Raw genomic sequence first — 12,801 nt, forward strand, 5'->3', positions numbered from 1 at the left:
TATTAAAATACCAGGTCAGCCACAATACTATTATATTTGCATCTAGTTAAAGGACACTGTGAGGGTAAAGATAATGCCACTGATGCGTACTTGATTTCAATCAGATTAAGAAAAATAAAACTAATGTTCACAAAGGTTATTATTCAGACTATGCATAACTTAATGACTTAATGCTGTGTGACAGCCTTAGATAATTTCTCTGCAGCTTTGAATCCTTCTTGTTGTAGAAAAGGAAATCTTTCTGATAATGAATGTGGCGGCAGGGGAGGACAGGAGAGAGAAGGGCAACATTAACGAAGAAGAACAGAAAGAAGTGTGCGTTCAACCCTAACTCAGACTCTGCGAAAGCACTGGCTATTGACTAATGTTCTTTTATGCTGCTGTGGCAAGGCAGAAATATGTCAGGGTACTAGGTAGCCTCAGGACCTTTTATTGATCCATGTCCCATTCTGCTGCTTTTTTGGGACATCCCATCAAGTTGGAGAAATGTTGAGAGAGATTCAGACCCTCATTCAGACTTCAGCACTTTGCCATTCCCTTAACAAACATGAAGGACTTTATAATTCACTTCAGTAAATTGCTTCACTGCAATGACAAAGATAGGTCAAGACTCAGTCCACTTAACTCTTCAGCACCTGTTTCTAGGCCCTCTAACTTAGGTTGGCCCCTAGGCTTTGCTGTCTATAAATCAAACAAGGAAAAGATAGGTCTTGCAAAAATTTAGATGCCCCCCTGTTCATAAGCTATACAGGGAGCTGGCTGCACTGAACTAAGCATTTTCAACCTACAAAGACCTAAAATTAGGTGGGATAAATCTGGATCCACATGTAGGTATCTGTAATCTAGAGACGTGGAAAATATTTGACTTTTCATTTTCTATTTTGTCTGTTTGCAAAGCATGCAGAACTCTTTTAAACATGTGGGATTTGTTGTTCTTATTGTCTTGAACAAAATCTTTGTGATTCTATTTTATTTGTAAGGATGTTGACAAGAAATCAATGCCAATATTCCAGCAACAGTGACTGGCCTCTGGGAAAATAACTGTCCATGAATGACTAGGACAATAGGACTTCATTAAAATTTTGGTTTCAGGCTAGAAAGGGAGATGTAAAAACAAGGGATGAAGAACAGACTTTTTAAATGGGCAATGCTTTGTCAGCCTTGTTTCAGTCAAATTTGTATGTATCACATATTTTTGCCCACAGTGGTGATCAAAAATGTCTTGCATAACCAGCAGGGTCCCTTGCCGAATGCATCTACACAGCACAGTATCCACCACATACCCATTATTGAAAAATAAGTGGAAAATTAAAACCAACCATCAGTTTCCATTTTGCATACGCATATTTTTGTTGTTAGCTCCTTAAGCGAGTTGGTTAAAACCCTCTTTCTAAACCTTTCCCTTCTGCAACCCCACCAATGACCTGGCTTGAATGCAGACCATCTGACTGAGAAAGATGCCTGTTTAGCAGACATATTTCCCAGCAAAAAAGGTTACAGAAAGGACGTTCCACAGGGCAAACAAACAGGTGAGGTGCCAGAAGACAGAGCATGCGTGCTAGATTTAATAATTCAAGTAGGGCTTGTTATAGTACAAAGTGTGCTGGTTGCATCAAAAGGACCAAAGATAATATTTCCCATCTGTGGAATTTTAATGCATAAATTCTGTTTATTTATGTTTGTCCCTCTTTTTGAAAACAAATTGGAAAAATGAGGATAAATTCTTTGCCAATGCCACATTCTCTCTTCATCTTCAGAACTGCAAAAACTATAAAGCATCAGTCTCTTGAAATGCTGACAGCTCAGGCAGAAACTTGGACACCGTCAGGAATCAGAGTAAGCTGAGTTTGGGAGGTCAGATAATAGTAGGTTTAACTACCATAGCAGGGCAGGTTGAAAGCAGGAGAAAATCAGTGAAGACAAAGAAGAATCAGTGCTGAGGTTCAAAAGTAACCTTGAATACTTAAACTACTACACGTACAACAGCACATATCTAAAATGATTTCAAAAAAGCATTTCAGAAAGATGGCCAAATTCATCAGCCAGTACCCTACTTACTTCAGAATAACAGATTCAGAAGACCTACATTCTCTTCCCAGTTTAGCCACTAGCTTATTGGATGACTTGCTGGGATGACACTTTAACTTTTGTTTGTCAGTTACCCCCCTGGAAAATGGTAATGATACTTGCCTCTTTTGTGAAGCACAGACCTACTCACAGGAAATGACACACAAATGTTAGATATTAGTATCATTATTATCATCATTAATAATAATAATAAAAAAATAGTATCTTCTAAATTTTTCGGATGCGAATGCAGATTATTTTTCTCTTTTGTCACTGTTAGTGTCTTAAGTTATCTGGTATAAATACAAGTAGCATGTGTTTCCATCTCCTTCTATTTTTAACATCACAGTAAGTTTTGAAAACTTTCATCATTCCAGTTTTTTTTCACCTGCAATTTTAATGTGACATATAAGCCAAAAACCCTGACCCAAATGCAGGGACTTTCTCACTCGCAACTGCTATAATTGGCCCTGCCCACTTCTCTGCCTCACCCCTTTCTCCGAGATCTTGTCTCTGCTGCAGAAAAGACTCCACTCCCCTGAAACTACTGCTGAACTGCTGCATGCTGCATGCCAGCAAACAGAGGGAAACCTCTGGAAAACCAATTTTACGTGGACTGACCTGATTTTGGAAATGTTGCTATTTCTTTCGGAGCTCTAAAGAGATCCCAGGAAACATAAAATATTAAGTATCTTAGTTAAATATGTAAAATCAGATGGAAATAATATAGCTTAAATATGGGCTTAGCACAAACACAAGAAATCCAAAGATGTGTAACTTGCCTACCAAAAAGTAGCAGAATTGGACTTTTAGTTTTTTTGCATTCAAATACAGAACTAAACGTTTGCATATGGAATAGACTGAATAAATCCATTTGTCACTGTGACAAAATTTGCAACAAGTAATTACATTACCAAAAACATCCTGAGTATGGTAATATGTTAGGAGTGATGTTTAGACATAACAGTTCCAGACAAATTACATGAAACACACATTTTTCTAATCAGCAAAGATAACACATTCAGCATGATCCAGTGAAAGGGATTAATAGATCAGCAACAGAGGCATTCTTCAGGCAATCACTGGAGAAAAAGGGGCTGATCATATTGTTTTGACTTGTGCTGCTGCCAAAGTTTGACATAAGGATTAATTTAGTTCTCATGCCCTCAAGATATTTTCAACTCAGAAGACATACCAAGGAAATTGTGGATTATATACAAATACTCCACCTAATTAGACAAGAGAGATAAAATGGTATAGAAATCTTTCTCTATGTGGATTTACAGAATGTAGCCTGTAATCTTCCATATCTCTTCTTAAATGCATTTTTGAGTTGGAAGAAATCTAGAGCAGAGCAATAAAAATAAGGGGTGGACAGGATGTGCTGATGAAAAAGGGAGGAACTGTTACATCAGCTTGCAAATGTCTAGCGGATGGGATGAATTGTTTAGGGGCAAGCTGGATTAGAAGTAAATATGATAATCAGAGGAAACTAAGTAAATGAACAGTCAAACTTAATATTAGTATATTTAAAGCACCAACTGCATAGTAGATATTAAAATCTCCATATCTGCAGGTACCTGCAAATCTGTATTTGCACTTTCTCATATTTTAGAGTAGAGATATGTAAGAAAAAAGGTAAGATCACAGTTATATGTACAACAATCACCTAATAAATGGACAGCTAAACGGAAAGGCAGGAACCTCATGGATACATATTTTTTAAAGAAAGCTTGCTATATAACAGAACATAAAAATATCCTGAATTATCCCCTGAGAGGTTGGCTGGATATGACCTAAAGGGAATTTTCCAACTCTAATGTCTATGATTCACCATATAGCATTCTCGGGATTTTCTTACTCCTGGAAACAAAAAACCCAAACCAAAACACACAAAAAAAACCCACAACAAACCAAAATGACAATCCTTTTCCATTACTGGTTTCTGTTACCATCCTCAGAGCCACAATGTAACTGGATGCTGACACAACTTACGGAAACACTGAGAGGAAGAAAAGAGTCAATTTGAAAGACTTACAGCCAAATGCTATTCTCAGTTTCATTACCGCAAACTATCAGTGACATTTATCTTTTCTAAATTGTTCTAAACTTATATCTTTGTAACAGAAAGCAGAATCCGTCCTCTCATGCTAAAACGCCACTGTGGAGACTCCAGTGACTTGAGACCAAAGGCCACCAGAATCTGACGTCTGTCCTAGTCCTAAGGCAGCACTGCAGCAGGAGCTAAGACACACAAACTGAAATGCAGAGAACTTGCAGATGGTCTTAATAAAAAGCAAGACAATTTGCAGCAGATGCCTAACTAATGTAGACTGAAGAAAAAAAAAAAAGGAAACTACGTCTACTGGAGTTTCTGTAACAGATTAAGTCACTGGCTTGGAAAACAGATCACTGCCTGTGAGTCCAGCTCCTGCAAGAGCACAGTAGTAGAAAAAGCAGACCCCCCTCACTGTATAATTTGTAGAATAAGTGGAAGATGGTGTCTGATTCTCTGAGTAACTTTTTATTTTTAGAGGGAAAATGGGAAAGAAATAGCTCCTGCCTGCACTGACCTAATTTACCATTTTGCTACCTAGATGCCATTTTCCTCACAAGAAAATGGAAAAAATGCTATCATGGTGCATAACCATTTTTTGGGTTTTTTTTTTTAGGCTTTAAATGTTACATTGCTCATAGAAAAGAACAAGGAACTTGAACTAGATACAGAAGCTAATTTATTTTTATTACAGTTTGTTCCAAATTAATCTGTTTTGGATACAATGATATGCTGCCTTGACTGAATTTAAGCCTTGTTATAATCTTGTGAAAAAAGGACTTCATTAGTTAAGAATAACAAAAATCATAATCTGTCAGTAGCAGAAAAACATTACTGACTTTAGCCATATGGAAAACAGTTAAAAATCAAGCTTTGCTTTCAGTAACACATTTATATTAGATCAGTACAAACAAATTCTTTGCTAATCACTTTCAAATGTTGGTAGAGGCACTGGCTGCAAATCCAAATGGGACTGTTACAATTATCTAATCTAGCATCTACCACAAGCAAGAGAACTTCAAATAATACCCTTGCATCAAACACAAGACTGCTTGTTTAAGAGCATGTTTTTTGGAAAGATGTCAATCTTGATGACAATGTCTATTGATGGAGAACCACTGAAATCCTTACACAAGTTTTTCCAGAGGTAAATTAATGGCTGTCAAAATTTAAAATGTTTAATCTACCTTTTAATTTTCATGATTACTATAATTAAAATACTAATTTCAAAGACATTAAAAGGACAATTCCCATTATATTGACACATATTTTAATTGCCTCCCCTCCCCCTTTTTTTAACTGTTAATACAATATGACCACCATTACAGCATAGAGTAGAGGATTCAATCAATCTGGTCCCCCATGACATAGGAAATTGTGGAAAACTAAATTCTTAGGGTGAGTTTCTGCTCCAGATTCAGCTGCTTACATATACATGACTAAGACATGGGTGCCCAAATGTGAGCTAGGTGTCTCAACTCCACTAGATCTCTCTCAGTGGAGATCTAGTGAATACAGTCAAGGGAGACTGTTCAGCTTAGAGCACATAATTATGTTTAGTCTGCTGAGCAGCTTTCAGCCCCACAGACTGCACTGAGCAGTTCCTAGTTCACCTATACAAATCTCTATGGCAGCCACTTAAATACCAGTGTTAGTTTAAGCTGACTCCTTCTTCAGGAGATCAGTTAAAAAATGATACAGGCATGTATGACTTGAGAATCTATAGACCGCTCAAGTCATTTACCAAGGGGTGGCAGCAGTAACACAGAACCTTCATCCAGAAGTGTGACCACGCTCTAAAACAGCACTAGACGCCTCTGAGTGAGCAACTGAATCAAGGCCATAATTTCTTAGCTGATATACTCACTCCAAGCTAATTTAAAATGTAATTGTGTCACTCTTAATTAAAATCAAAATAATAGAAAGCATACCTGACAAACATCATAGTGCTCAAAGAGCGACAGCAAACCAATATCACTGCGGCTTGTGATACCTTTCAAAATTGTGATATTGCCATTTCCAGAGTCCAGCTCTATCACATTGTTGAAAACATTGGACACAGCTTTTCCAGTCAAAAGCAAGTTCACCAATTCCTGTTTGTGACATTTTGAAAAACAAACAAATAAGCAAATCCCAGTAAACATCTTGTCTCTACCAGATATCAGTAGAAGATTAATTCAGGACTAATAGTTACACATGCACCTGACCCTTATTTTTGTGGTGGCTTTAAATTTAGCGTAAGGATTAGGATTGCTTACATTTTTTTTTTCCCTGAAATTTTAGGTAAAGTCTACTCCCAAAGTCAAATGAGAAAATATTAGCAGAGTTTTCAGTGTTCAGCTTTCCAGAGGCAGACTGCTCTCAACCTTCTGAGTGTTGTTTTTCTAAAAAATTCAAACATTTTGGTGTCCCTTTTGCTCTACAATTAAAGCTACAGCATGAATGATGTAAATTAATAGTCTATACAGTACTATCTGATATTTCTGCATGTGCTTAGTGATGAATTTTCTATGTTGGACAAGATGTGTTAAAAGATTATTTCTTTCTCACTGATTATTCCTGGATGAACTTAAGACTCATTCAGTAAGACATTCACCCATATGGCTTCACATCTACTCCTCATCACTAATGTACTTACTATAACAGATTGATTACTTCTTCTCCAATTGAACTGGAAATACAGGTGTGTCAGTGTCTAAATACGTGTGAGAGGGTGGAGGGGTGTGCATGTGCCCTTGTGAATGTGTGTAAAGTTTAAGGAGCAGAGATACTAGACAAGTTGTTTGTGTAAGATCCCACAAGGGCAAGCTAGGATGTAACAGCATGTAACAACATCTAGCAGCAGAATGTGCTACAGCAGTGAACAAGCTAACTACTAATAAATAACATATGTCAAGAAACATGATGGAAAATAACAAGAATGTTTCCAGAAAAAATTAGTCCATATTACCATACCCAAAGACATGAATAGCAATGGTATTGCCAGTTTGAACTTGATGTATGATTTGAAAAATACTGCACACATTTATAGCCCCATGTTTCTCCTGAAGGACACCCCAAAGTTTATAGGCTCTTACTGGTGTTTTCAGGACACCTAATCTGCCAGTGATGTTCCATTTGACCTTCTTGACAAATGACTGTGTAATCACAGTCTAAAAGTCTTCTAGCAACAGTAGAAGAGAAGAACATGCACTACATGTCTTTTAGACACATCTATAAGTCGTCAGTATTTCCAGTTTGAGGAGTTTCCAGGCAGTTAGCTGGGAAATGACCATTTACAGAGGAGCTGTACTAGCAGGCATGCAACCCCAGTCACCTTTCCAAAATGGCAGGGAAGAAACACAGTTTGCAGTCTCAGTGGCATCTCAGCACTGAAATCAAGTAAGGAGTATGAAAGAGGTGGATGAGAGGAGTATCAGCACATGCACATATAGGTACAGACACACATGGACCAGAAAACCATGCCAAAAAGCAGAGGCTCTGAAAGCAAAGCTAACGATATGCCAAAACACAAGAAAGAAAAAAGAATAAAGGATGAAAGTTTTTGACACGATGGGGAAAAATGAAAAACATTAGAAATTTAAAATAACAAATGCCATCTCTTTCCAGAGGCCAGTTCACAGTTCTGCACGCAGAGGTTGTATGACATCCCCAAAGACCACATGCTTAACCTACCTGAGTACAATAGCCATGGCTTCCAATCAACCGGTTTGTAAGCACGTCAAAATCATTGCGCACCCTGAAAGGGAGTGGAGAATACAATTAAATTAAGAGTGAAGAACACAAATTTAAACAGGATTCCTTTTTTTTTTTCATTCGACTTAACATTTCTAAGTCTTGAGAAGAAATCCCAAACTGGTTTCTCAACCATAAATACAGTTCTTGATTTTGGAATCCTTTCAAGGTGATTTTTGCATGGACAGTATATATCAGCTAAACCTGTGGCAAGTAAAAGTTGGTTAGAGCTAGACTGAAGAAAATAGCTGTAAAGCCACTGTCACTACTAGTTAAAATTTTAGAAATTAGAACTACTGGACTACTTGTCTTACAGAGTTACAGTCACAGAATGGTTGAGGTTGGAAGGGACCACTGGAGGTCACCATGTCTAACCGTCCTGCTCACAGCCCCCTAGAGCCAGTTGCCCAGGACCATGTCTTGATGCATTCTGAATGCCTCTAAAGAGGCAGACTTTGCACCCTACCTGGGCAACCTACTCCAGTACTCAGATATGATGTTCTCACAAATATGTGCATGTATTATTACTATCATTAGTACTTGGAATACACCCACCACAAACTGAAGATTATATAATATATATACTATATGGTCCATGAAAAGAAGAGAATTAAAAACCAAAACAACTCGAGGTCTATGCGTCCATAATACTGCTGTGTGGTCGTTTTTTCTACCTTATGATATCAAAATGTCCATGAAACTGCATTTTTGATAAATATGGAGTAGCATGTCCCCAAACTAAGTTCCTTCTTGCATAACTACTGGAGTTATTGAATTAGTGATTGGTTAATGACCTAAAAACTGCAACTCTGATAATTTTATCCTGCAGATATAATGTAATTGAAAACATTATTTTACACATCAATAAATGTCTAATACAGCGTTGAGAAAAAACAGCGTACTGTATGCTGGGACAGCTATGGCAATAGACTCAATCGGTTAATTCTATGGTTCATAAAAAAGCTATTTCCCTTCAGAATACATTAATCACAATTGTTTTGGCTACATTCTTATTTTGGTATTGTTACAAAGATAGAGAGAATGCCTGAATGATCATCAACCAAAAACTTAGCAATTCTATATACATCTGGCCTTTTCATTCTCATTTGACTTACTTGTAAAATTTTCTATGCACCCAAATATTTATATTTCCAGGCAATTAGCACAATTATTTTTTAAAGAAAATTTTTTTTTGCGAAAAACTTAAGAGTTGAATTTATATGGTTAGAGTAAAGCTAGCTAGGAACTTCCCTTCAACATTGCTATACATGGCCTGCTAAAAAAATTGATTTCTTACGTAATAAGCTGGGACATTCCCTGTCTTCATCACAAACTTTACATAATTATGATTTCCTTGCATGCCAAGATCAGAATATAATATATGATTTTCAGCTCTAATGATACTTAGAACATGCAAAACATCATAGCCATTGAATAACAACACCCTTTAAAAAAAAAATTGTTTTAAAGGTAATCATAACAAAGTGCCACAATAACATCTTTTTCTAGTGCGAAATCAAAGAAAAGTCCACAGAAAGAGTGCCTGTGATATGGAAAATTCTCTCATGCAACACTGCAAGGAATGGATGAGGTGATAATAATCTTTGGATTTTGGCCATTTTTTAGTTTTAGAAACAGTTTCATCTTGAAAACGCCATAACCTTGTTTGAAACAAGTAGACTATACAATATGCGTCAGTTAGGGACGATGGGACATACGACAAAGACAATAGGAGGAAGTTCTAATTTCTTCTGTAGGTAAAAACAATATGGGAGTTTAGAGGTGTATCACAGATTTTCAAGAAGAAGAACATCTGCCTTTCAAATCAACTCTGCTAATGAGGAAACAAACATCAGGCATATAGCTACGAGCTTTACACCTATTCTAAATGGCTTTAAGATTATTATTCATACCTGCCAAAGACTAGCTTCTGTGCAGGTGTATTTATTATGTATCAACAAAAGGCGAGTACACTTTATGCATTATAAAAATATCAGATAATGATAATAAGGTGTTTTGTTTTCTCCAGGCTGTGAAGACATTCATTAATGACAAGCAAATATGACGCATTTGTGCATTCTGGTGTTCTGGCTCTCAAACAGAACAACAAAACTAATTCATGACTACTATGTCCCCACATGCAATTTTCCACTTATAATTTCTAAATCACTTTAAAGTGGACAATCCCATTAATTTTAAGCCAGGAGACTTGTCAGTGTCCTAGTCATCATCATACAATGAGTTAAAGGCTTGACTCTACTGAATCCCTCCTTCTCAATTTACAGTCCAATGCTCTGCATGCTCCTTTGTCAGAATCATAGGTCAGTAAAAAGACACAACCAAAGAGAACAGTGTTAATGGCAAATATTTCTTCCTGGTGCTACATTATCAATATTTTCCAGTGTCATGGTAATACACAATTGTAACTGGAATGAGCTAAAAATATGGTGAGCGCTGGCACAGAATGGTGGAGTTTGCCTCACCTGGTAATACTATAAAGTTTGTGGGGAAAAAAAAGCCCACCAAACCCCCCCCCAAAACAACCTTTTCAGTCAGAAGGCAAGATACTGATTTTTAAAATCTCCTGGACAAATACTTATTATTCAGCATGTGTTCAAACATGCTTATGCAAAATCTTCAGCAGGAATCATTTCCGGAGTTGATGCATAATCAAAAAACTGTCACTATAATCTGCTAAATTCCAAATCACTCTGTAAGATATCCCAGCTTGATTTTTATTACCAGTTGTAATGTGGGTAATGTGGCTTATGTCTGCACTGAAACCTGGGAGGAAAGAGCTGGAATTCTCTATGCAGTGAGTGAAGCTGTGGCTTCTGCTACAGCTGAAGAACCCTGTTGAGACGAGAGAAAGCAACAAATACACTCAGATTAACACACTTGCCAATGTGTGTAAAGTCATAGTTTCAGCTTTTGTCTGTTTCAGTTTTTGCCCTGGGACCCTTGAATTGCTGAATCCTCCATTCAGCAGTGCTGGGATTACTTAGTCCAGCTTTTCTGATTTCTTGACAAACTGCAGATGTATTTTTACACACTCAGAGAAACTAAATAACTTGGCAAAACTTATCTCCACATAGTTCATTAATTTTGTACTGTTCTTTTTAAAAATATTTATATTTAAATCTTCTTTTATCCCTCCTTAGGGGGTGATCAGGATGAGGTACCTCTATCCTAAGGCTTAGCTGTCTTTTGCTCAGCATGCAACAAACATTTTTTTTTACATTATTACCACATAAAACGAATGTCATTATGGGAAAAAAAAAATTATGTGCAATGTGGCTTCTGAACAAGTATCTAAAGCAATGGAGAAATCTCATCATGACAGAAATCAACAAAATACATCTGGTATGAATTATACATATTTTTTCATGGTTCTTAATGCTGTTGGTTTTTAGGGCAGGAATGCCTGAAACGGCCTTTCCAAAAAAATATCATTACATATTATAAATCTCATGCTCCTCTCCATGCTCCCGTTGGTGATTCTGTGTTTACCTTCAGCTTTGTTGAAACTGTTAAAGTTATAAATAATGCATTTGTTAAGGATGTAAGGTACTGAAGATTATAACGTTCTGAGCCCGAACTTTGATGGACTGAATTGTCACAGACATACTGCCGTAACTTGTTAACTTCAAGGTAGCCATTATGGTTCTTATTATGAATCTGTCTCATGTTTTAAAATCATTCATCCATTCTGGGACATACAAATTATTAAAAAATAGCCTAAGAGTTTAAGACAGATGGTCAAAAATACCAGAATTAGAAGAAACTGTAATGGCAGTATAAACCTTAGCAATGATGGTAAATGAATAAAATTAATTACAGTGATCTGTATAGACTGTATAGACTGTAAGGTTTTGAAAGTGCATAAATATAAATCAATAATATAAACATTTTGAGCACTGGATGCAACAATATAACACAATCTGTAATCATATGAATGTTTTCTTAGCAAATAATACTGAGATAGAAAATAAGACATTTAAAAAATGTTTCATACACATTAATTCTCAATTTGCTTCCAGGAAAATTCTTGCCAAGTTTAAATGGAGAAATTCTGAGCATTGAATATTAAATACAAAAGCCACATACAAACTGTAATACTAGGAATAACTCCAGATTATCAGAATACAAGTTAGTTTGTATCAGTTATTTACCCTAAATATTGTTTGGATTGATAGGAGAACAAAATAAAACAATATAAAGCAAACAAAAAAAAAATGGTGCATTCAAGTAAGTGCTAGCTGTTTTACAGTCCTTAACTCTGTGGCTAAGCTGTAATAGAAAATTGGTTACCTCACTTTGTTCATGGCAACAGACAGCTATATTAACAAACACACAATTACAAGTCAACTCCAAAAATAGAATTTGGGTTGGGAGGGAGAAAAACTAGTCTTCAAGCATAAGGATTTTAAATAATGACAATGGGGGTGTGGAAAATGACAGGATGGGTGACTGGCTTATTATGTAAATGTTCCATAATATTTTTTTTTATACTGGCACACTGCAAAGGTTTCAAATGAATGTTCAAAAAAGAAGGGAAGAGCCCCTCTGAAAAAAGGGATTCAAACCAGCAAAAGAAGTGGCTTCATTCTCTATTGACCATTTTTTCACATACCTGCTAATCTCACAAAGTTCTTAGAATGTACAGATCCTGAGGCAATCATGCACATTTAATTCACATTTAATTCATCAGCTCTGCTGTCACAGGGTGCTAGCACACTATAGGAAGTATCTATATTTCAGAGAAATAGATTTGATGTGAAAAGTGATTAATCTATTGGCATATCCAACCCACTATTTCATTTTTAAAAATAGATTATCTTTCTCACTGAATGTAGCATGTCTTCCTGAGCGCAGCACATTAAGGTAATAAACCAGGATCTGCTTAAGCGTGTGACGTTGTGTTTAGCAAATAGCTGAATAGT

The 12,801-nt window shown here is 36.4% G+C and overlaps 1 protein-coding gene across 3 annotated transcripts in view; it reads right to left on the reverse strand.

Moving 5' to 3' along the window:
• The window catches only part of MINDY4 (MINDY lysine 48 deubiquitinase 4), a 71,928-nt gene that overhangs the window by 17,633 nt on the left and 41,494 nt on the right, over window positions 1-12,801 (reverse strand). For 2 of the 3 annotated variants that reach the window (XM_062621345.1, XM_062621344.1), the window contains exons 14-15: window positions 7,799-7,862; window positions 6,055-6,216 (exon numbers count right to left, since the gene is read on the reverse strand). In XM_062621345.1, coding sequence (XP_062477329.1) covers window positions 6,055-6,216; window positions 7,799-7,862 — 226 coding nt within the window. Of the gene's footprint in view, window positions 1-723; window positions 2,167-6,054; window positions 6,217-7,798; window positions 7,863-12,801 lie in introns of those variants that run through there. The other variant, XM_062621346.1, reaches the window with a different exon arrangement.

Source organism: Pezoporus occidentalis, unplaced genomic scaffold, assembly GCF_034315485.1.
Source record: "Pezoporus occidentalis ecotype Australia unplaced genomic scaffold, CSIRO_AGI_Poc_V1 ctg23, whole genome shotgun sequence".
NCBI lineage: Eukaryota > Metazoa > Chordata > Aves > Psittaciformes > Psittacidae > Pezoporus > Pezoporus occidentalis.